The following is a 22,340-nucleotide window of genomic DNA, read 5'->3' on the forward strand; positions in this document are numbered from 1 at the left end:
GGGGAGGGGGGCAAGGGAGATGTTGAGGGGAATACAGGGGAGGCGGGATGCATTCGGGGCAACGCTAGAATCTATGTAAACACAATAAATTAAAATCAATAATAAAAAATACAAGGGCTGGTAGCCTTAAGTACTGATAAATGACTTAGGCTTTTTATAAAAAATAAAGTTTAAAATTCATTCTGGGTTTGTGCCCAGTATACTATACGATTATGTAGTCGTGAAGACAGTAGTACCTCTTTCCCTTTATTTCATTTAATCTTTTTCTCTGAGTAAGGGACCTTTTATCCTATGAATATGAAGACTTTTTTCATATTTCTACTTAACAGCTATCTAACTGTTCTTACACACTTCTACAGTAGGCTTTTGTTTGGATCTAGCCTTTTCTTAATTTCTGTTCATTTTTGCGATTCTGAGTCGCCATTTGTGATTGTCTTCACTCTTCTCTGGTCCAAAAACACGACCGTGTAGCACAACTACTGACAGTGATGCCTTCCACCTTCTAGAAATCCTAGTTATGTGTAAGTACGTTTCTCCAGACATGTGTCATCCCTGCCTGTTAGGATTCCTCATCATTCCCACCAGGCAGATTTACTGGTAGAACTTTGAGAACCTTTCTGGGTTTTGGTTTTTTATAAATATTTTCAGAGTAGAATTAGGAAAACCAAAGAAGTTCTGTATTAGTGTGTCTAATGTAGTTAGCTTTGCCTCCTCCAGACTGGCATGAGTGAGACCTGATACTTCTAGCCCTGAGTGGTATAGACCACTAAACTATGTTTTGTTTTGTTGTTTTTTTTTTTGAGAAGCAGACCTGTTGTTTTCATTTGAGCCTCCTCATTCTGCTATTGGCTCTAGCATCTTTGAAAGGACTTTTCTCTCCCCAGACAGTTCTAATGATTTTTCTTTGTTTTTTCTCTCCAATTAGTAGATAAAGAGTAAGAGTTGTTAGAGATTTATTGCTTCTTCATTAGTGTTCTTGGGGTAGTGGTGTATAGGAGTTAAGGAATTTCAAAAATTAAAAACTTCACTTTTTTCATATTTGTAGTGTGGTTCAAATACACAGTTGCTTCATGTGTTTCAAGAAGACTTTATTATAGGATATAAACCACATAAGGAAGATTTGGAGAAAAAGGAAACAGCAGTATTTTTCCAGCCATCACAAGGTATTTTAATAGTCTTGAGTTTACTAACCTTAATCTTAAAAAAAGATCTCCAGAAAGCTTTTGATTACAGATTTTTATATCACAAGATTTTCACATCATGCTCATAATTTTTAGCAAATATACCAGTTCTGTCAGAATTGCTTGTTTGTATATTTAGAAGGCATGTGGCTGAAATTACATTTTGAAAGACAGTTTCACTGAAGAAATGTTATTTATGGAGTACTACTGGGCCATAAAAAAGAAGGAAATCTTAACTTTTGCAATAGGATGGGTGAACTTGGATGGTATTAATACTGGGTGAAATAAGCCAGTCAGAAAGACAAGTACCATATTATTTCACTCATGTGGAATCTAATGAACAAAATGAATTAACAAACAAAATAGAAACAGACTCATAGAGAATAGACTGACAGCTGTCAGAGGGGAGGCAAGGGAAGGCGGGTTGTGGGGCTGGGTGAAAAAGGTGATGAAATTGAGCAAAGAAGAAGAAAAAAACTCATGGACACAGTCAGCAGTGCAGTGATTGCCAGAGGGAAGGGCGTGTAGGTGGGTAGAGAAAGGTGAAAGGGGGATTGATGGTTATGGGGGGAGACTTGACTTGGGGTAGGGAACACACAGTGCAATATACAGGTGATGTATTATAGAATCGTACACCTGAAACCTATAAAATTTTAACCCCAACAAGTTCAATTAAATTAAAGAAATGTTATTTATGAAATCTAGTTTAATTCTTTTAAAAAGTAATTGTAATTGTTTAACTCTACAGTTAAATTGTTCTGAATGGTAATAAGTTCCCTATGGTATCTCAAGCAAAACAATTAATATTAGTATAAGTGCAAAATATAATAATAAATTGCTACAGACTCTTGTTGAGTATAGGGTGTAAGATACGTTGTTTGTATGCTAGAAACTTCGGGTATGCTGTGAATTAATGGTACTGTCTTACCGTTTTCTCTGAATATGTAACATTTTTCTTTTTGTTCTCCATAAGCCCTTTCAAAAACAAACCATATGAAGTTTACTTTAAACTTTAATATTTTGCATAAAATGTTCCTTTAGAAGGTATAACTCTGTGATTATAAAACTACCATATTCTGTATTGAATAGAATACTTTCTACTTAAAAGTAGGAAAGACATATTTTACTTTAATAATTCACTTTCTATGGTGAATTTTTTTACTTTATAAAGAGTTTTCAGATAGTTTATTTCATTTGGTTATGGACATATTTAATTTTCCTAGTGTAGCTTTTATTGTGGAATTGTGTATACACATTTAAGGAAAGTATTTCTAATGAATTTGTACAGATAATTTCCTTTAGTGGAAAATCAGAAAGAGTTCCTATCTTCTATGAGGCTTATTAGCTCAAAAATCTTTTCACCCTTCAGACCAGTAATTTTTTCCCTTTTGTGTATTTTTTATATAGTATATCAAACTTTTTCTTCTATATAAGTTATTCAGTTTTCTTTCTTTCTTTCTTTCTTTCTTTCTTTCTTTCTTTCTTTCTTTCTTTCTTTCTTTCTTTCTTTCTTTCTTTCTTTCTTTCTTTCTTTCTTTCTTTCTTTCTTTTTTTCTGAAGTTGGAAACGGGGAGGCAGTCAGACAGACTCCCGCATGCACCCGACCGGGATCCACCTGGCATGCCCACCAGAGGGCGATGCTCTGCCCATCCGGGGCATCACTCTGTTGTGACCAGAGCCATTCTAGCGCCTGAGGCAGAGGCCATAGAGCCATCCCGGCGCTCGGGCCAACTTTGCTCCAATGGAGCCTAGGCTGCGGGAGGGGAAGAGAGAGACAGAGAGGAAGGAGAGGGGGAGAGGTGGAGAAGCAGATGGGTGCTTCTCCTGTGTGCCCTGGCTGGGAATCGAACCCGGGACTCCTGCACGCTAGGCTGACACTCTACCACTGAGCCATAAGTTATTCAGTTTTCATGTTTTATTTTACTATCACTATAGCTTAACAGTATTACTTTATAGATTATTTTCTACTATTTTATAGATTTAAAAATTTTAAATTAAAAAATATGCTTTTCCTTAGCATTTTACCTTTATCTGGGTTTAACTTTTTTATATGCTTTCCAACAAACCTAGCTACCATTCATCATGCTATTTCTAACAGTATGTACATGTCAACTTACTAGAAAACAATAGTTATATAAAGTTGGTACGTATTTTTATTCATCCCTCTATGGGCCCGTGTAACTTTCAAGTCTCATATTAATATATTGATATTTGGCCTGACCTGTGGTGGCGCAGTAGATAAAGCATCAACCTGGAAATGCTGAGGTCGCCGGTTCGAAACCCTGGGCTTGCCTGGTCAAGGCACATATGGGAGTTGATGCTTCCTGCTCCTCCCCACCTTCTCTCTCTGTCTGTCTCTCCCTCTCTGTCTCTCTCTCTCCCTTTCTCTCTCCTCTCTAAAATGAATAAATAAAATTAAAAAATATATATATTGATATTTTATTAATGTATTCAATCTTTTACCACAAGGTGGCGTATACATCTTGGTATATAATGTCTTAGTAACCATTAATATTCTTAGTAGCAGTTATCTACTCTAACCTGAGATATCAAAAGTAAATGCTTTTGCAAGCTGTCTGCACATAGAGGCCATAGGAACCATCTTGTGCAATTGTCATTATTTTTTCTTCTATTGGTGTTTGGTGAACAAGAAAAAGCCTATATAATAGCTATTGGTTTATATAGCAATAATCTCTTATTTGTTTGCATTTCAACAATCATTTTGTTATTATTTTCATCTGATCACAATGAGCTATAATGGCAGGGTTTGGTGTATTTGTGATAATGCTGTGTTTTCTTTGCTTTTTAGTTTTATATATCAAAAGGCCTAGCCTGACCAGGCGGTGGCACAGTGGAGAGAGTGTTGGACTAGGATGCAGAGGACCCAGGTTTGAAACCCTGAGGTTGTCCGCTTCAGTGCGGGCTTGTCTGGCTTGAGCGCGGGCTTGTCTGGCTTGAGCACGGGCTCACAAGCTTGAATGAGGAGTCACTGGGTTGAGCGTGGGATTGTAAACATGACCCTATGTTCGCTGGCTTGAAGCCCAAAGTTGCTGGCTTGAGCAAGGGGTCACTTGCTTAACTGGAGCTCCTGGTCAAGACACATACGAGAATGCAATCAATGAACAACTAAGGTGCCACAGTGAAGAGTTGATGCTTCTCATCTCCTCCCTTCCTGCCTGTCTGTTTCTATCTGTCCCTCTTTCTATCTCTGTCTCTCTTGCTAAAAACAAACAAACAAACAAACAAAAAAACTTTCTCTAAAACAACTCAGTGTTAATGAGAGCATAAAGGGGGCCTGCTTTAGATTAAAACACTTTTTTTTTTTTTGTGACAGAGAGGGACAGACAGGAACAGACAGGAAGGGAGAGAGATGAGAAGCATCAGTTCTTCACTGAGGCACCTTAGTCATTCACTGATTGCATTCTCATATGTGTCTTGACCAGGGGCTCCAGTTGAGCAAGTGATCCCTTGCTCAAACCCGGAACTTTGGGCTTCAAGCCAGTGACCTTTGGGCTCAAGCCAGCAACCATGGGGTCATGTCTTTGATCCCACACTCAAGGCAGCGACCCCACGCTCAAGCTGGTGAGCCCACTCTCAAGCCAGATAAGCCTGTTCTCAAGCCAGTGACCTTGGAATTTTGTACCTGGATCCTCTGCGTTCCAGACTGACACTCTTATCTACTGCACCACCACCTGGTTAGGCTAGAGAAAGTTATTTTATAGGAATTTCTCTGACTAGTTAGTTGTTATGTTATATTACTCACGGATATAGATGTTCTTAGTATATTTCAGTCAGTTTACAGTCATTGTTTTCATTGCTCACATCTTCCTGTATTAGACTGGTGAGGGTTCTTTCAAGCTGGTCCTCGGAATCCTTTTGGCACAGCCTTGTTGGTCTTGGTGGTTTACTTTCTTTCAGGCACAAGTGTATGTTCCTGGCTCCTCTTGTAGATGTCCTTAACAGGAATGGAATCTTCGCTCCAAACTGTTTCTTTTAATGAGGAATGCGATTTAGAGACAGTCTGAGCCCAAGCACTGCTCATTGCCACTGAATTGTCATTATGGATTTTCATTTTTAAGGAAAGTTTTGTTGTCCTGTGTAGATCTCATTTTTATATATGAAGAGTACTACTTATATATATATGAAGAACAGGGAAAATTATGCCCCTAAATAATGTCTTTTTCTGGGTTTGACTCCTGATCAGGGCACATAGGAAAAGCAACAATCTGCTTTGCCCTTCTCCCTCTCCCTCTTCCCCTGCAGCAGCCAGTGGCTCGATTGGTTTGAACATGGCCCCAGGCACTGAGGATAGCTTGCCCATCAACCCAAAATGGGGTTGCTGCGTGGATTCTGGTTGGGGCTTATGTGGGAGTTGGCCTCACTATCTCTCCTCCTCTCACCTAAAAAAATAATTTTAAAAAATATCTTTTCAAAAATATTGTCTATTTCTGAAATGTCCCTTCTGTATCACTAACACTGTCCCTCCCACCATGAATTTTTTAAAATGCTCTTTTATATAGGAAAAACAAGATAAATGTTTATTTTTTTCTCTTAATTGCCAATTTTTCAAATAAGGAGTTAGTGTCCCAGGTATGTGGGGGGCGTGCAGTGAAACTGGCATGGCACGTGTGCCACCCAGCCCTTGTGGCTCTCTGTGTGGCTGTCACTTTCTTACCCTGCTCTGCCTTTCTCTCCTCTTTTCATTTTTTTCTTCTTCTTTTCAATTTTTCTTGTGTGCCCTCTCTTTCTTGTTTGGTATTTTTATGAATTCATGTTTTCTTTCTTTTTTTTCTATAGTCAATGTGTTTTAATAAAGTGTATTCATTTTTACTCTCTGATGCTCATATTGTCCCATCTTTGACCAATAGGTGTGCCTTCATGTTTGCTTTTGTATACTTTTTTTTATTCATTTTAGAGAGGGAGAGAGAGAGAAGGGGGGAGAAGCAGGAAGGATCAACTCCCATATGTGCCTTGACCAGGCAAGCCCAGGGTTTCAAACTGGCGACCTCAGCATTCCAGGTCAACTCTTTATCCACTGTGCCACCACAGACCAGGCAGCTTTTGTATACTTTTGATGTAGCCCCATTAGTATTTGATAGCTACCTAACTGTTGGCACAAAGATTATATAAAACAGCTTCTAAATGTCTATTCTTCCTTCTTCCTCCCAACCTCTATGCATAGTAAGAGATGTTTATAAAAATGTCTGTTTTTAATGTTATAGAAATGTATTAACTTAAATATTGTTTTCCTTTAAACAACAGGATATCGCCCACCACCATTTTCAGAAAAGTTCTTTCTAGTAGTAATTGAAAAGGACAGCAATAATAACTCTATTCTCCATATGTGGCACCTTCATCTTAAATCTGTACAGCCATGTTTAAGTAAGTAATTGTACCCTAATTTTTATGTAGAGATGATGTGAAATATTATTTTATTGAATATTCTTTAGTTTACTTAATTTTTTAAAATTATTTTTATTTATTTATCCTTTTTTAGAGGAGAGAGAGAGAGAGAAGGGGGGAGGAGCAGGAATCATCAACTCCTATATGTGCCTTGACTGGGCAAGCCCAGGGTTTTGTTTCGGGGTTTTTTTTCACAGAGACAGAGAGAGAGTCAGAGAGAGGGATAGATGGGGACAGACAGACAGGAACAGAGAGAGATAGAAGCATCAATCATCAGTTTTTCGTTGTGACACCTTAGTTGTTCATTGATTGCTTTCTCATATGTGCCTTGACCATGGGCCTTCAGCAGACCAAGTAACACCTTGCTCGAGCCAGCGACCTTGGGTCCAAGTTGGTGAGCTTTGCTCAAACCAGATGAACCCACGCTCAAGCTGGCGACCTCGGGGTCTTGAACCTGGGTCCTCTACATCCCACTCTGACGCTCTATCCACTGCGCCACCGCCTGGTCAGGCAAGCCCAGGGTTTTGAACTGGTGACCTCAGCATTTCAGGTCGCTTTATCCACTGCGCCATCATAGGTCAGGCTTAATTTTTTTTTTTTTTTTTTTTACAGGGACAGAGAGAGAGTCAGAGAGAGGGATAGATGGGGACAGACAGACAGGAACGGAGAGAGATGAGAAGCATCAATCATCAGTTTTTTGTTGCGACACCTTAGTTGTTCATTGATTGCTTTCTCTTATGTGCCTTGACCGCGGGCCTTCAGCAGACCGAGTAACCCCTTGCTTGAGCCAGCGACCTTGGGTCCAAGCTGGTGAGCTTTTTGCTCAAGCCAGATGAGCCTGCGCTCAAGCTGGCAACCTCAGGGTCTCGAACCTGGGTCCCCTGCACCCCTGTCCGACGCTTTATCCACTGCACCACCACCTTGTCAGGCTAGTTTACTTAATTTTTTAAAATGAAGATCTAGAACTGTAAATTGAGGTTGATGAACTGAAGTATGTGTATGCTGAACTTTTAATCACGTCGTAAATCATTAATGAAACAGGTTAATCTAAAACCATGGACACATTAGGCATAAAGAAATACTGACTTATTTCTTCCATCAATACTTAATGTTTACTATGACTCTGTTCTAGATACTGTGTCTCTATAAGTCCCTTTAGCTATAGAATTACTATTGTATATACTTTGTTGTTAGATAATATTGATACATAATGCCTTCTGATACAATGTACATTAGCTTTTGCATTAAGAGAAGCAGATTTGGCCCTGGCCGGTTGGTTCAGCGGTAGAGCGTCGGCCTAGCGTGCGGAGGACCCGGGTTCGATTCCCGGCCAGGGCACACAGGAGAAGCGCACATTTGCTTCTCCACCCCTCCGCCGCGCCTTCCTCTCTGTCTCTCTCTTCCCCTCCCGCAGCCAAGGCTCCATTGGAGCAAAGATGGCCCGGGCGCTGGGGATGGCTCTGTGGCCTCTACCTCAGGCGCTAGAGTGGCTCTGGTCGCAACATGGCGACACCCAGGAGGGTCACAACATGGCGACGCCCAGGATGGGCAGAGCATCGCCCCCTGGTGGGCGTGCCGGGTGGATCCCGGTCGGGCGCATGCGGGAGTCTGTCTGACTGTCTCTCCCTGTTTCCAGCTTCAGAAAAATGCAAAAAAAAAATTAAAAAAAAAAAAAAAAAAAGAGAAGCAGATTTGCTTTTTAGAACAATATGGTTGAGCATCTGAACTGAAGCTCATAAGTAGAACTGTTTTTGTAACACTTTAGGAAATGCAACCTTGATAAAAAATTATTTCAGGCATGCTTTTTAACATATATATTAATTTCTTAACAACGTAGAAAATGTATAGTATGAAGCAAAAAAGAAATGATCATAGATCTTTTTAAAACAAACTTTTACTTTCTGAAAGATAATTCTTAAAGAGCTACATAGATAGCCGTATCAAAATGAATCTCTTATAAACTATTTAATGCAAAATATTTGAGTCATTAAAAGAATTTATTTCATGCCCAACCTGTGGTGGCACAGTGAATAGAGAGTCTACCTGGAATGCTGAGGTCGCTGGCTCGAATCCCCAGGCTTGCCCGGTCAAGGCACATATGAAAGGCAACTACTTTCACATCCCAGTCCGATGCTCTATCCACTGCGCCACCGCCTGGTCAAATATACACTATGGAATACTACTCAGCCATAAGAAATGATGACATCAGATCATTTACAGCAAAATGGTGGGATCTTGATAACATTATACGAAGTGAAATAAGTAAATCAGAAAAAACCAGGAACTGCATTATTCCATACGTAGGTGGGACTTAAAAGTGAAACTAAGAGGCATTGATAAGAGTGTGGTGGTTACGGGGGGGGGGGGGAGGGAAAGGGGGAGGGGGAGGGGCACAAAGAAAACTAGATAGAAGGTGACAGAGGACAATATGACTTTGGGTGATGGGTATGCAACATAATTGAACGACAAGATAACCTGGAGTTGTTATCTTTGAATATATGTATCCTGATTTATTGATGTCGCCCCATTAAAAATAAAATTATTAAAAAAAAGAAAGGCAACTACTGTGAGTTGCTGCTTCCCTCCCCTCCCCCTACCCTCTTCTCCCCTCCCCCCATCAATCTAAAAAAAAAGAAGCCCAGTGATTTGATAGAACATTTTTTACCTGTGGCTAGTATAGGCTAATCTTGAGACAGCAGGAATCCAAAAATTATTTCAAAGCCTTTGGAGTTCATTCATGGCATTACATGACAGAAAGCAACTATCTTTTGGTTCTAACACTCACAGCAGTTTACTTAGTGTATATTGCCGTTCACAGCTAGAACTTGAGTTTATCAGTGTGTTGAAAATCCTGGCAGAGTTTAAAATGATAGGCTTAAATTTAGATGGGGAAGGAACATGTTGCATTTCTTCTAGGTGCCAGTCACTGAGATAGATTCAGTATAAATGTAAGATAGATACTGTTCCCACTTTACTGATGAAATAATGTTAGGTAACTTGACCAACTCCTGCATTTAGCTTGTCACAAAACCAAGTTTCAAAATCAGGTCTCTGGCTCTAAAGCCTTTGCTTTTTTTCTGCTCTTATTTTCTTTCTTAATATTAGATATATATTAGAAAATTGCCTGTTTTAGGAAGAGAAATGTAGTTCAATCTTTTTAGCCGATGAGAAAATAGCCAGAGATAGTGAAGTGCGTTGCCTAAGGAAACATATCTAGTTAGTGATGGAGCCAGGAATAGTACTTCTGTCTTCTGACTACTTATTCAAGTTTGTAGTCTTATTCTATTTAACAAAAAAAGTTTTCATATTTCTTCTTGAATGGTCTGCCGTTATAAAATAGAGTGACATATTTAATGTTTGCCAACAGCAAAAGGGGATTGATTATTATCTCTTGGTATTCTGGTGCTTTTTAGATGTACAAAGCAGTAAGACATCATCCTTGCCCTTGATGAATCCAGTCTAATGGGGGCGGGGGGAGACACACATACAAATAAATATAATGCAAAATAGCCCTCATATGTAGCAGAAGCAGAGGTGATAATCTGCTTAGAGATTTACACTTCACTCTGATGTGAAAGGTTGAAACTCTTTGGAAGAAGCCAGTCAACTGATACTTCTATTTTTTTGTATTTGTTCTTGAAATCATTATTTTGTTTCAGCACTTAATATTTAAGAGGCTGGTATTTTAGTATTCTCTTTGCCACAGCTAATTATATGACCTAAGGAAATTCACTAAGGTCTTCAAGTTTAAATTTCTTTATTTATTAAGGAAGGCAGTAACCTTGTTATTTCTCCAAGTTTGAGTCCATTTGTTTCAGCAACACTTGGCCTGCTTATTCATATAGATTTCTGGGATCTACCCCAAAGTAGCTGAATCAGTGTCTCTGTAATTAGGCACAGAAAACTTTTATGTTAACAAATTCCTCAAGCTTTTTATGTGTTTTAAAGGTTGAAGCCCTGGTTGATTAGCTCAGTGGTTTAGAGCCTCATCCCAAAACGCCAAGGTTGTAGTTTCGATCTCTGGTAAGGGCACATACAGGTAGCAACCAGTGACTGTATAAATAAGTGGAACAAGAAATGAAAAGGAGAAAAAACTCTCTCCTCTCTCTCCACCCTACCCTCTCTGTCTCTCTAAAATCAATCAATTAAAAATAAGGTTGAGAACATTATATTAGAAACTTAAGGTTTTTTCTAGTTTTTAAATGTGATTCTTCCCTGACAGTGTCCCTGTGATGGAGATGCTAAGAAAGAGTAAAAGAGTTAAAAATATATACATATATTTTTAATTATCAAAGTAGCTGAGCAAAGTCTGAAAAGTAACCTTGTTTCCAAAGTACTTTTAAGAAACCGTGTTTTTAAAATGATAACAAAATGTATTCTATTTGATGTGTATAGTGATGATAGTAATATATTTCATAATTTTGTGATTTAAAGCTAAAGCTTCAGAAGGTATTTCATCAGAGAGTCTACTTTCTGTCCCGGGACAGAAGAACACAGACTCTGTTCCAGAAGCCTCTCCCAGTATGAGCCCCATGTCGCATTCTTCCTCCATTGCCAATCTCCAAACTGCTAGTAAGCTTATTCTGAGTTCTAGACTGGTGTATAGCCAACCTCTTGATCTCCCAGAAGGAATTGAAGTAATAAGAGCAACACCTTCAGCAGGTAAGGTACCTTTAAGACCAGGGTGTTGTACCTCAGCGTGATCTTCATTGGATAAAATGCATGGACTCTTCTGAAATACTCTATATTAACATTAAAATAAAGATTTAATTTTTAGGAATGATATATTTGTTTAGAAACATCTTTATAAGGAATAATTTTCTGTTATTAATGTAATCAACTTGACAAAATGGTGTGAATATTTTAATGTGAAGTTTCTTGTCTGCAGTATGACTTTGTGTAAAAAGAAATACTATGATAGCAAAATTGTAAAGAACAAATATGTTAATTTGTGAATCATTGAATTTTATTTTTTTTTAATTAAGGCTTTTCCTCTACCATATGCTAATCGTGTCTCACTTTTATTAAGTATGTTTGAACTAGAGTTGGCAGATACTTTGGTGAAAAAAGGTAGGATACAAAACTATAGTTTGGCTAGTCCATAATTGTACTGACTTTAACAAGGTGTAGGAGATAGTTTGTAGGGCAGGGTTGGAAGACAAATTTTAAAAGATCTGTCACTTGAAGAATTATAATGGAGGAGTTCCCAGAGTAGTATTTTTGGGGAACTGAAATTGGAGATTCAAGACTATATTCCAGTTACTGGTAAATGATTTTGAGTGTGAGGGTTCTCTTATTCATCCCTAAGACAGTGTTGAATTCAGAGTTGGAAAGATCACATTAAGTGTTAACTCAGGACTTTTGTGGCAGGTGCAGATCTAGGCCAGTTTTTTAATCTTTAAAAATATTTAGTAAGTTTGGGATATACTTAAATAAGTTTGTTAGCATTGATAATAATAAATTATAATTTTCAGGAGCTTTATAAAATACTTTTAGATATGTTATTTGACAGTAACACTCCAAAAGAAATAGTAACATTATTTAGATGGAACAAGCTCAGATGTTTAAGTTGCTTTTCCTCTGTTACGAAGATATCAGTGCACTGGAACTTGAATACAGGCCTCTGACCCCGATCTTAATCTCTGTTACCCCTATATTATTATATTGCTATTACATCTCAACTCTAAGATGATAGATAGGCAGTCTTAGTCTTTGGCAGCCAGGAATAAATGTGAGGGTTCTGGTTCATTGTTAAGAGAGTGTGAATTAAACCTGGTAAAAAGGGTGAGATCTAGTGGTCCGTTTAGCTGTCTGAAAACATTTTCATGGTAGGGGCTGGTCTAGGGTCTGTATTATTTGAGGACAGGTTGGGGACATTTGAAGAGCAAATCGTGAAGATTACATAAGCATCTATGATGAAAGTGATAAAAGCTAGAGAATGACAATCCAGTGGGGCCTGCTGTGGCAAGGGCATATCAAAATTATAGCAGATCACAGACCTATTTATTAAGGATTAACTGGAATTTACTTTAATGAAATATTTGCCTCATTTAAGCTTAATTACCTTAAAACAAATTAAGTTATTATTATTGCATATTTTTATTTCATAAATGGGCTGTTCAATACTTCTGTAGATACCTTGAACAATGGACATTGTGTCGGGCACTAGTTAAGGGGGGTCTGCAGAATTATTCTGAAGAAGTTCATATTGACTTTGGATTGATCACATTCCAGAATTTGATTATTGGCATATTATTTTTGGTTCTATTATTTTGACTGACTGTATGCTTTTTCTTTTTTAAGGCCATCTGAGTTCTTCTTCAATTTATCCAGTGTGCCTTGCACCTTATTTAGTGGTTACAACTTGTTCTGACAATAAAGTACGCTTCTGGAAATGTAGTATGGAAACCAACCTACAATGTAGAAGTGATGAGAAGGAAACTTATCACTGGAAGAGATGGCCCTTGATGAATGATGAAGGGGAAGATAATAGCAGTACAGTGAGCATTGTGGGAAGACCAGTTGCTGTTAGCTGTTCATACACAGGTCGCCTTGCAGTGGCTTACAAACAACCTATCCAGCACAATGGTTTTGTTTCCAAAGAATTTTCCATGCACGTTTGCATATTTGAATGTGAATCTACGGGAGGGTCAGAATGGGTTTTAGAACAAACAATTCATCTTGATGACTTGGTCAAGGTAGGGAGTGTACTTGATTCAAGAATCAGTGTCGACAGTAATCTGTTTGTGTACAGCAAATCAGATGCCCTTTTGAGCAAGGATAGTTATCTCATTCCCAATATCAAGCATTTAGTGCATTTGGATTGGGTATCAAAAGAAGATGGCTCCCACATTCTCACAGTGGGGGTCGGTGCTAATATCTTCATGTATGGGCGGCTTTCAGGGATTGTGACTGAACAAACCAACAGTAAAGATGGAGTAGCCGTCATCACTTTACCACTAGGTGGTAGTATCAAGCAAGGAGTTAGGTCAAGATGGGTTCTTCTTAGATCTATAGACTTAGTATCTTCTGTTGATGGTACACCTTCACTGCCTGTATCTCTCTCTTGGGTAAGAGATGGAATATTGGTAGTAGGAATGGATTGTGAAATGCATGTATATGCGCAGTGGAAGCATAGTATCAAATTCGGAGACATGGAAGCTCATAGTCCTGATGCAGAAGAGACTGCAATACAAGATCATTCTGCTTATAAATCTAGTATGTTATCAAGAAAAAGTATTGTTGAAGGAACAGCTGTTACTGATGATGTTTTTTGTTCACCAACTGTAGTTCAAGATGGTGGCTTATTTGAGGCTGCACATGTACTTTCCCCTACTCTCCCACAGTATCATCCAACTCAACTGTTAGAACTGATGGACTTAGGGAAAGTTCGCAGGGCTAAAGCTATTCTCTCTCATTTAGTTAAATGTATTGCAGGTGAAGTTGCAATAGTTAGAGATGCTGATGCTGGAGAAGGAACTAAGCGACATCTTTCTCGAACCATTAGTGTAAGTGGCAGTACAGCAAAGGATACAGTCACCATAGGAAAAGACGGTACTCGAGATTACACTGAGATAGATTCTATTCCTCCACTACCATTACATGCATTGCTTGCTGCAGATCAAGATACAACCTACAGAGTCTCAGAAGAAAGTACAAAAATACCGCAGAGCTCTGAAGATCATACTGAGAGCCAACCAGAGGATCAGTATTCAGAGTTGTTCCAAGTACAGGATATAACAACAGATGATATTGATTTAGAGCCAGAGAAAAGAGAAAATAAATCCAAAGTAATAAATCTTTCCCAATACGGACCAGCTTACTTTGGCCAAGAACATGCGAGGGTGCTTTCAAGTCATCTTATGCACTCGAGTCTGCCGGGCCTTACCCGTTTGGAGCAGATGTTCCTGGTAGCCTTGGCTGACACGGTGGCGACCACTAGTACTGAGCTCGATGAAAACAGAGATAAGAGTTACTCAGGTAAATATTCTCACTAAAAATTTATGAAGTTATCATTAGTAAACTACTTGTATTACCCACTTAAGCAATGATTCATATTAAATTGCAGTCTTTCTTTAAGAGACCTTTCAAAGACAGTTACTGCTATATTATTCATTGTGATTAGTTGTGAAAGGAAGGACAGTTGGGGTAGGCTGTGACATACACATATGACTTCATGGGTCCGTGATATCTGTGTGCATTTCTGCATGAGTTTCACCCTGAAACCTGTGTAGGATTTTGGATATAGTCTTCTGCTTTTTCAGATTGATTTCTATGGTTTATTTGTTTATTTACTTTTAGTCCTATTTATAGCCCATTTGTTAATTTTACAGTTGAACCATGAGGTTTATATATACTTCATGGGTTCAACTTGTTCATCTTATCATTCTAGATATAATTTTTTCAATTACCCAGTTTTCTCCAAAAAGTCTTTTTTGATAAAGGAGGATTTTGCATATTTTAATGTAATGTATGTCTTGCTTAACTCATTCTGTAACCAGAAGATTTTTGGCTGCCTCCTGAAACTAGATTGCATTTTCTTTCATGCACATAGTTGAAGGTAACTGTTCTGATGCTAAATAGTGGCATTAACAAAGGGAACAATTAATATTGTGGAGATGTTTTATGTGCTGGGAGTTTTATGTACTTTATCATATTTAGTTATCACAACAGTCTTCTAGGAGGTAGTTATTATTATATTTAATTTTATAGATGAAGACTGATTCTTGGGGAGATTATGTGACATATAATATCACAGTGATATTAGATAAGTTGAAACTGGGGTTTATATGTAGATAAATTGTTGTCTTCAAGCCTGTATTCTTTAACTATTTTATAAAATTTCCAAATTTAAGTAAAAAAGATTGTTCCTCAAAGCCACCTGGAATATATATCTTTAAGGAGGCTTATACTCTTAAAATATATCCCCAAAGTTTTCCCTTGTATAGATGAAAATAACTGGAGACCTTAGAGGGTTTTATCCATACTTATTTCCTAACCATGTTAATTTAAATAATCCTAATCATTATGAATTTGTATGCAATAGAGCAACATTTTTCCTAGAGTAGCCTTAAGCTTTTGGTACAAACTTAACGTGCATTAGAGTTTTTACTCTGGGACATTAAGAAAGCAGGCATGCTACAATCTATGAAAAATAGTTTAGACTTCCTGATACAAAACTGTATCATTGGCTAGGCAATATGAAAATGGCTCATCTTGGTCACTAGAGTATCATTAGGTAGTTAAGCAGAGTGAATATCTCTGTTTCACAGATGGGAAACTGAAACTCAGAGATTAAGTTGTACATTTCATTAAATGGATTCTAAGTAAATGAGTTCTTCCATTTGTTCTGGTGAGACAGCTCAGAGGCATTCTTGACTCTCTCTCTCATACCCCATATCCAGCCCCCTGGCGAATAATGGTCAGTTCTACTGTATCTAGAATGCAGTAGTTTCTGAGCACCTCCCCTCTTACCACACTGGTCTAAGTCACTGTCACCTCCTGCTTAATTATTGACAAAGTTTCCTGAACTGCCTCATTTTTGTTATCTCAGTCTGTTCTTCATGTAGGAACCAGTGATTATTCTAAAACAAAATTACATTAAATCTCTTCCCCTGCTCAGCATATACCAGTGGCTGCCTATCTCACTTTAGAGTAAAAGCCAAATCCTTACGATGGTCTACAAGGCCCTATGTGATCTGTACTTCTTTCCACTCTACTATATTGGCCTCTGCTGTCCCATAAACACACTAATCACATTCCTGTTCCAGGCTCTTTGTACATATTGTTTCATTTGTGTAGAATGCTCTTCCAGATTTGTGCATGTTTTCGCAGTCCCTTGCCTCCTCAGATTTCTGCTGAAATGTCATCTTATTGAAGTGTTCTTCCCTGGTCACACTATGTAAAGACATTAAAGTACTCACAGAGGAATATACTCAAAATTATCTTATATATTTTGTGTGAATTACCAATAATAAATTTATTCATTTTCTAACTTTTGTTTGGTTTGTGACCTGTTGCATTCCTTTTCCTTAAACATATTTTCTGTTTACATTACAGGAAGAGACACGTTAGATGAGTGTGGTTTGAGATACCTATTAGCTATGCGCTTGCACACATGCCTTCTGACATCACTGCCTCCTTTATACCGAGTACAGCTACTTCATCAAGGTATTTACTTGTTTGAACCTTTGCACAACTTTTATTCAGAATGTGATTGGTGTGTTTATATTTATGTAGAAGCATCATGTAAATCATATCTATATACCTATCACTAGACCTAAGACCTTCCAGTCACATAGTACCCGCTTACTATTTTTTTCCCCCTTTTTTTTTTTTTTTTTTTTTGTATTTTTCTGAGGTTAGAAGCAGGCGGGGAGGCAGTGAGACAGACTCCCGCATGCACCTGACCGGGATCCACCCGGCATGCCCACCAGGGGGCGATGCTCTGCCCATCTAGGGCGTTGCTCCGCTGTAGCGGGAGCCATTGTATAGTGCCTGAGGCGGAGGCCACAGAGCCATCCTCAGAACCCAGGCCAACTTTGCTCCAATGAAGCCTTGGCTGCGGGAGGGGAAGAGAGAGATATAGAGAAAGGGGAGGAGGAAGGGTGGAGAAGCAGATGGGCGCTTCTCCTGTGTGCCCTGGTCAGGAATCAAACTTGGGACTTCCACACGCCAGGCCGACGCTATACCAGTGAACCAACTGGCCAGGGCTCCACTTACTATTTGTATGTATTTTTCAGCTCTATTCTGTGACTTTTGCTCATCCATTTTAGTTTCTTAGACTCCTCAATAAAGTTTTAGTAGCTTAGCAGTAAACCTGATAATACCTGATGTAACCCAACGTGGTCCTGAATTTCTTTGACATTTGATGCCTTTTCTTTAAAAATTCTGTAAATTTTGCCCAACATATTAATTTTTCTGTTTATTTTAATATAAACATTATGTTCTAAGTTATTTACTGACAAGTAAAGCTGTTGTTTCAGGACTGTCTTCCGTATAGTAATCCTGCATAGTGCCACACACACCGCTTTGAGACATAAGGATTTATATCAACTCTTAATTACAGGTTAAAAAATTGAAACAATTTAAAATGACCTGCCCAAAATATAGGGCTATTCATTAATAGAGCTTGAATTAGAGTTTCAATTCAGTGCAGTGTTTTCATTAGACTACATTCCTTTTGAAATCAGCATTCTGGACTGACTTACCTCCTTCAAATATGTGTTATAGTATTGTGGGACTTAGAATACCAGGCTTCACAGTTTATTATTCTTGATAATAATAAACTAGGGTACTAGGGAGTACCCTTTATCCTCAGTACAGGTACTTTGAAAATACAGTAGTCAAATACTCTGTCATTTGTCTAAACTATATTTAATCTATCCAGTTACTTGTTTTTGAACACATTTTGCTATTTTTTTTCCATTTGAATTATCACTGTAATGAATGACCTTATTACATCATATAAATATTTATGTATATATCTGATTATTTCATCACATTAGTTTACTAGTAGTAGAATTACTGAATCATAGGGCTTGAAAATTCTTTTTTAAATTTTTTTTGTATTTTTCTGAAGTGAGAAGCAGGGAGGCAGAGAGACAGACTCCTGCATGTACCTGATTGGGATCCACCTGGCAAACCCACCAGGGGGCAATACTTTGCCCATCTGGGGTGTTGCTCCATTGCAACAGTAGACCTTCTAGTGCCTGAAGCGAAGGCTATGGAGCCATTCTTTGCCTGGGCCAACTTTGCTCCAATGGAGCCTTGGCTGTGGGAGGGGAAGAGAGAGACAAAGAGAAAGTAGAGGGGTCAGGGTGGAGAAGCAGATGGGCGCCTCTCCTGTGTGCCCTGGCTGGGAATCGAACCCCAGACTTCCACACGCCAGGCCAATGCTCTACCACTGAGCAACCAGCCAGGACAGGGCTTGAAAATTACTAACTTTTGATAAGTATTGCTAGTTTGAAAGACTGCTAATTTATTTTCTCAGAAGCAGTGTTTGATGATGCCAGAACAACTCATTGCCAATACTTTGTTATCATTTAAACAATTTATGCCATTTGGATGGGTTTAAAAAATGTTGTCTTAATGTTCTTTTAAATTTTAATCTTAAATGGTAGTCAGATGGTACCGACTCATTTAATGCCAACTGTGTGTGTTGTCTAGGGAGATTTAAAACACTTTAAATTTCTAAAGCTTTGTCAAATTTCATTTTCCCTTTAATACAGTTCAAACACTGGAGATGAGAAAGGACTGGGATAGGTGATGGTACCGGAAACAGTTTTCAGGGAAAACGATAAGTAGCCAATATATAGGTAGAAAGGCTAAGAAGAACAGAGATAAAGTGCAAAGAATAGCCTGCCTTTGGTCAACAATTAAAAATGGATGCCTCTGTCTTTTTCTTTCTAATACCTTTTTTCACCTCTAATAGTTAGGTTTCCAAATACATTCACTGCTCTTTTTATGACAAAAAAAGTATGCATTTGCATTGCTATATAATAGCAATTTCTAAAGCAATGTGTCAGTTATTTGATTTAATAATTCTATCTTAACTCAGACAAGATTTAAATAATGAGAAAATTAATCTGCCTTTTAGGTTCTGAAAAACTATAAATTGATATTATTAAATTTTGTTAATTTTTTCCTCTAAATTTATAGTGGCAGTCAAGGCTTTCTGCATTGATTTTTGTGGTATGATTTCAAAACAGTTGTATATGAATGTTAGCAATAGGAAATTTAAAAGGCAAGATTATTCAAAATGGTCATAACAGTTTTTTCCATTAGACTTTTGAAAGGAATTATTTTGAAGTAGTAATTGTTCAAAAAGCTATAAACTATATAGTTGTTAATGAAAAAAATTGTATGTAGTAGTATTGATGGCCTGTAGTATTATTGAGAGACCAGTGTTGGAACATGACCAACATTGACCCCAGACAGTTCTTTGTTTACAAAATGGCTTCATGTAGAAGACTACTTTGACTAATTTGGCTTCTTTCCTAGGCTTTTCAGGGTTCTTCCCAGTATTCTCAGTATCTGTTACCACTCTGTGTGGTCCAGTCCCCTCATGTTTCCTCTTCACTCTGCTCTAAGCAGAATAATACAGTGTTATCAAGTCTAAGGTGATGGAATATATAGTGACAGAAAATTATTTGACTTTGAGTGATGTGTGTACAACAACATAATCAACAGTTCAAATGCTGTAGAAGTGTTTACCTGAACCTTTGTACTCTTCTTGATCAATTTCACCATTAAAGTTAATTTTCTAACTAAAATTTAAAAATTAAAAAAAAAAGTTAAGTGTCATCAGTAGTTAAACTATTAATAAACTCATTTGTACTTCCAAGTCTAATGGTGTCACTAAACCCATTTTGTTGCCTCTTAATATAGCCTGGATTGCTGTCAGCCTTCTACTAACTAGGGCAAAAAAGTTTGCCATGTCCTATCAATATTAGGCAGCTTTAAACTACTTTCAATCAAGGTGCTAAATGCAGAGGACTGTGCCTCCTCACTGTTACTCCCTAGAACTTGCATGAAGTTTAGAGCTTCCTTTAAAGTGATATTTAGCTCTTTGGCCAGGGGGATGAAGAGGGCAGTTTTCAATATTCAGTACTAAAGGATATGGTCCGCAAGCAAGCGAAATTGAAAAACCCACCCAAGCATATAGGCCAAGATACTTTGACTTAACCAAAGCTTTCACTGTTGATAAATTTGGTCTGTGTACATGAATGGCTTTGTATTCAAATATCTTTCCAATGAGTAAAAGTTTTTGTATTTCTCTCCTGCAGGGGAACAAAAGCAAGTCTGTTTAGGAAAGAGAGATTTTGACTTTGTATATTCCTATCCCTCATACTATATTTAGAAGCTTATAGTCTAAAATCCTGAAAGATGAAATACTTCCTTTCCTTCTTTTTTCTGCTTGAGAATTTCCAAATGAATGAATACATGACTATGTGAAGAATTGTTTTTGCTCTGTTTTGACATAGTTCTGAAGGTTATTATTTTATATTTCTAATTTAGGTGTGTCTACGTGCCACTTTGCTTGGGCTTTTCATTCTGAGGCTGAGGAAGAACTGATTAATATGATTCCTGCAATTCAGAGAGGAGACCCTCAGTGGTCTGAGTTAAGAGCTATGGGAATTGGTTGGTGGGTCAGGAATATTAACACTCTTCGAAGATGCATTGAAAAGGTAAGTTTACTTCATTGGATTTTTAAAAAATTGAGAGAGAGACAGAGAAGGGAGAAAGAAAGAGAGAGAGGAGAAAGAGGAGAGCCATCAACTCACAGTTGTGTCACTTGAGTTGTTCATTGATTGAGTCACTTGAGTTGTTCATTCTCCTACATGCTTGACTGGAGGGCTCCAGCAGAGCCAGTGGCTCCTTGCTTAAGCCAGTGACCTTTGGATCATGTTGATGATCCCACCCTCAAGCTGGCCTCTGGCTTTCAAACTGGGGACCTCAGTGTCCTGGGTCGATGCTCTATCCACTATATCAACACTGATCAAGTTACTTCATTGGATTTTGAACTTAAAAAGTCTTTTCTTGAAGGATAAAAAATAGTATCTTTCAGAAAACCTGTAATGAGGAATTATTTTGTATATCTTGAGATCTTGAAAATTTCTTAAATAAAAATTTTTTGGAAATTTCAAAACTTGAATTTTATAAAATGTTATATAATATATCAATTATCTTTTGTCATATATACTGAGTTTATAATACTTATGGAATAGCAATATTTTCTGCTATCCTTTAAGGTGTGTTCTAATTTAAGAAACTACAAAAACCTAAATTTAGAAAGTAAATTTAAGTACTTGTCAGTTATATACATTGCGTAGAAAACTCATTCCTTTTGTATAAAGGATTCTCTGCATGGCTAGGTTAATAAACAGCAAACTTCTTGTGCATATGTAAAATAGATTCAATAAAAAATTTTGGGGCCCTGGTCGGGTGGTTCAGTGGACACAGCCACCATACTGGTGCATCAAGGTCACATGTTTAATCTCTGGTCAGGGCACATACGAGAAGCAACCAGTGAGTGTACAACTAAATGGAACACATAAGTGGAACAGTGAGTTGATGCTTCTTTCTTTTCCTTTCTCTCAAATTAAGGGAAAAAATTTTTTTTAAGTTTTGATTTGTGTGTACTTGAAAAACATACCTATGGCAGCAAATAAAACATGCTATAAATTTTTAAATGGGTATTTGGAATCAATTTTCTGGTATATTCCTTTTAGGAAAAAAATTGTTTAAAAATTGTTAGTGGAAGCTGAAAGTTCTTTCAGTGTTGCAGAAACTGTTACTGAGCACCTACTGTGTGCCAGGTTTGGCTCTGGTTGCTTTTCAAAAATTATTTCATCGTCTCGTCAGTCCCGTCTCCATTTTTCACCTGATGGTACTAAGACTCAGAGAGGCTAGGTAACCAGCCCAAACCCCATTAGTTATAATTGTTAGATTTAGTTTGTACCCATTCGACTCTGTCAGGGTTAGGAAAGTGGCATTCTCATTCATTGTTTACTTTTAAGAGTCCATTGAAATTCCTGAAGTAAAATGGATGATTCTATGTTTATGAAATATCAAATGTATTTCTCCCAAGAGGAATTTATTCTAATATAGTAGTAATTCTCAAATTTTAGTGTCAGAAGAATCACCTGGCAGGCTTATTAAAAATGCATATCCTTCAGTTCTGCTCCCATTTCATTTGGTAGGCTGGTGGGACTGTGGCCGCTTCCTCTTGATTAATGTCCTGTGATTCTGGTA

General features: G+C 37.8%; 1 protein-coding gene across 3 annotated transcripts in view; it reads left to right on the forward strand.

The window, feature by feature from the left end:
• DMXL2 (Dmx like 2) overlaps positions 1–22,340 on the forward strand; it is a 196,917-nt gene that overhangs the window by 126,925 nt on the left and 47,652 nt on the right. For all 3 annotated transcript variants that reach the window (XM_066276368.1, XM_066276370.1, XM_066276371.1), the window contains exons 15-20: positions 1,046–1,163; positions 6,444–6,563; positions 11,019–11,246; positions 12,888–14,564; positions 16,644–16,754; positions 20,604–20,773. In XM_066276368.1, the coding sequence (XP_066132465.1) occupies positions 1,046–1,163; positions 6,444–6,563; positions 11,019–11,246; positions 12,888–14,564; positions 16,644–16,754; positions 20,604–20,773 (2,424 nt within the window). The remainder of the gene's footprint in view (positions 1–1,045; positions 1,164–6,443; positions 6,564–11,018; positions 11,247–12,887; positions 14,565–16,643; positions 16,755–20,603; positions 20,774–22,340) is intronic.

This window comes from Saccopteryx bilineata, chromosome 4 (assembly GCF_036850765.1).
Source record: "Saccopteryx bilineata isolate mSacBil1 chromosome 4, mSacBil1_pri_phased_curated, whole genome shotgun sequence".
NCBI lineage: Eukaryota > Metazoa > Chordata > Mammalia > Chiroptera > Emballonuridae > Saccopteryx > Saccopteryx bilineata.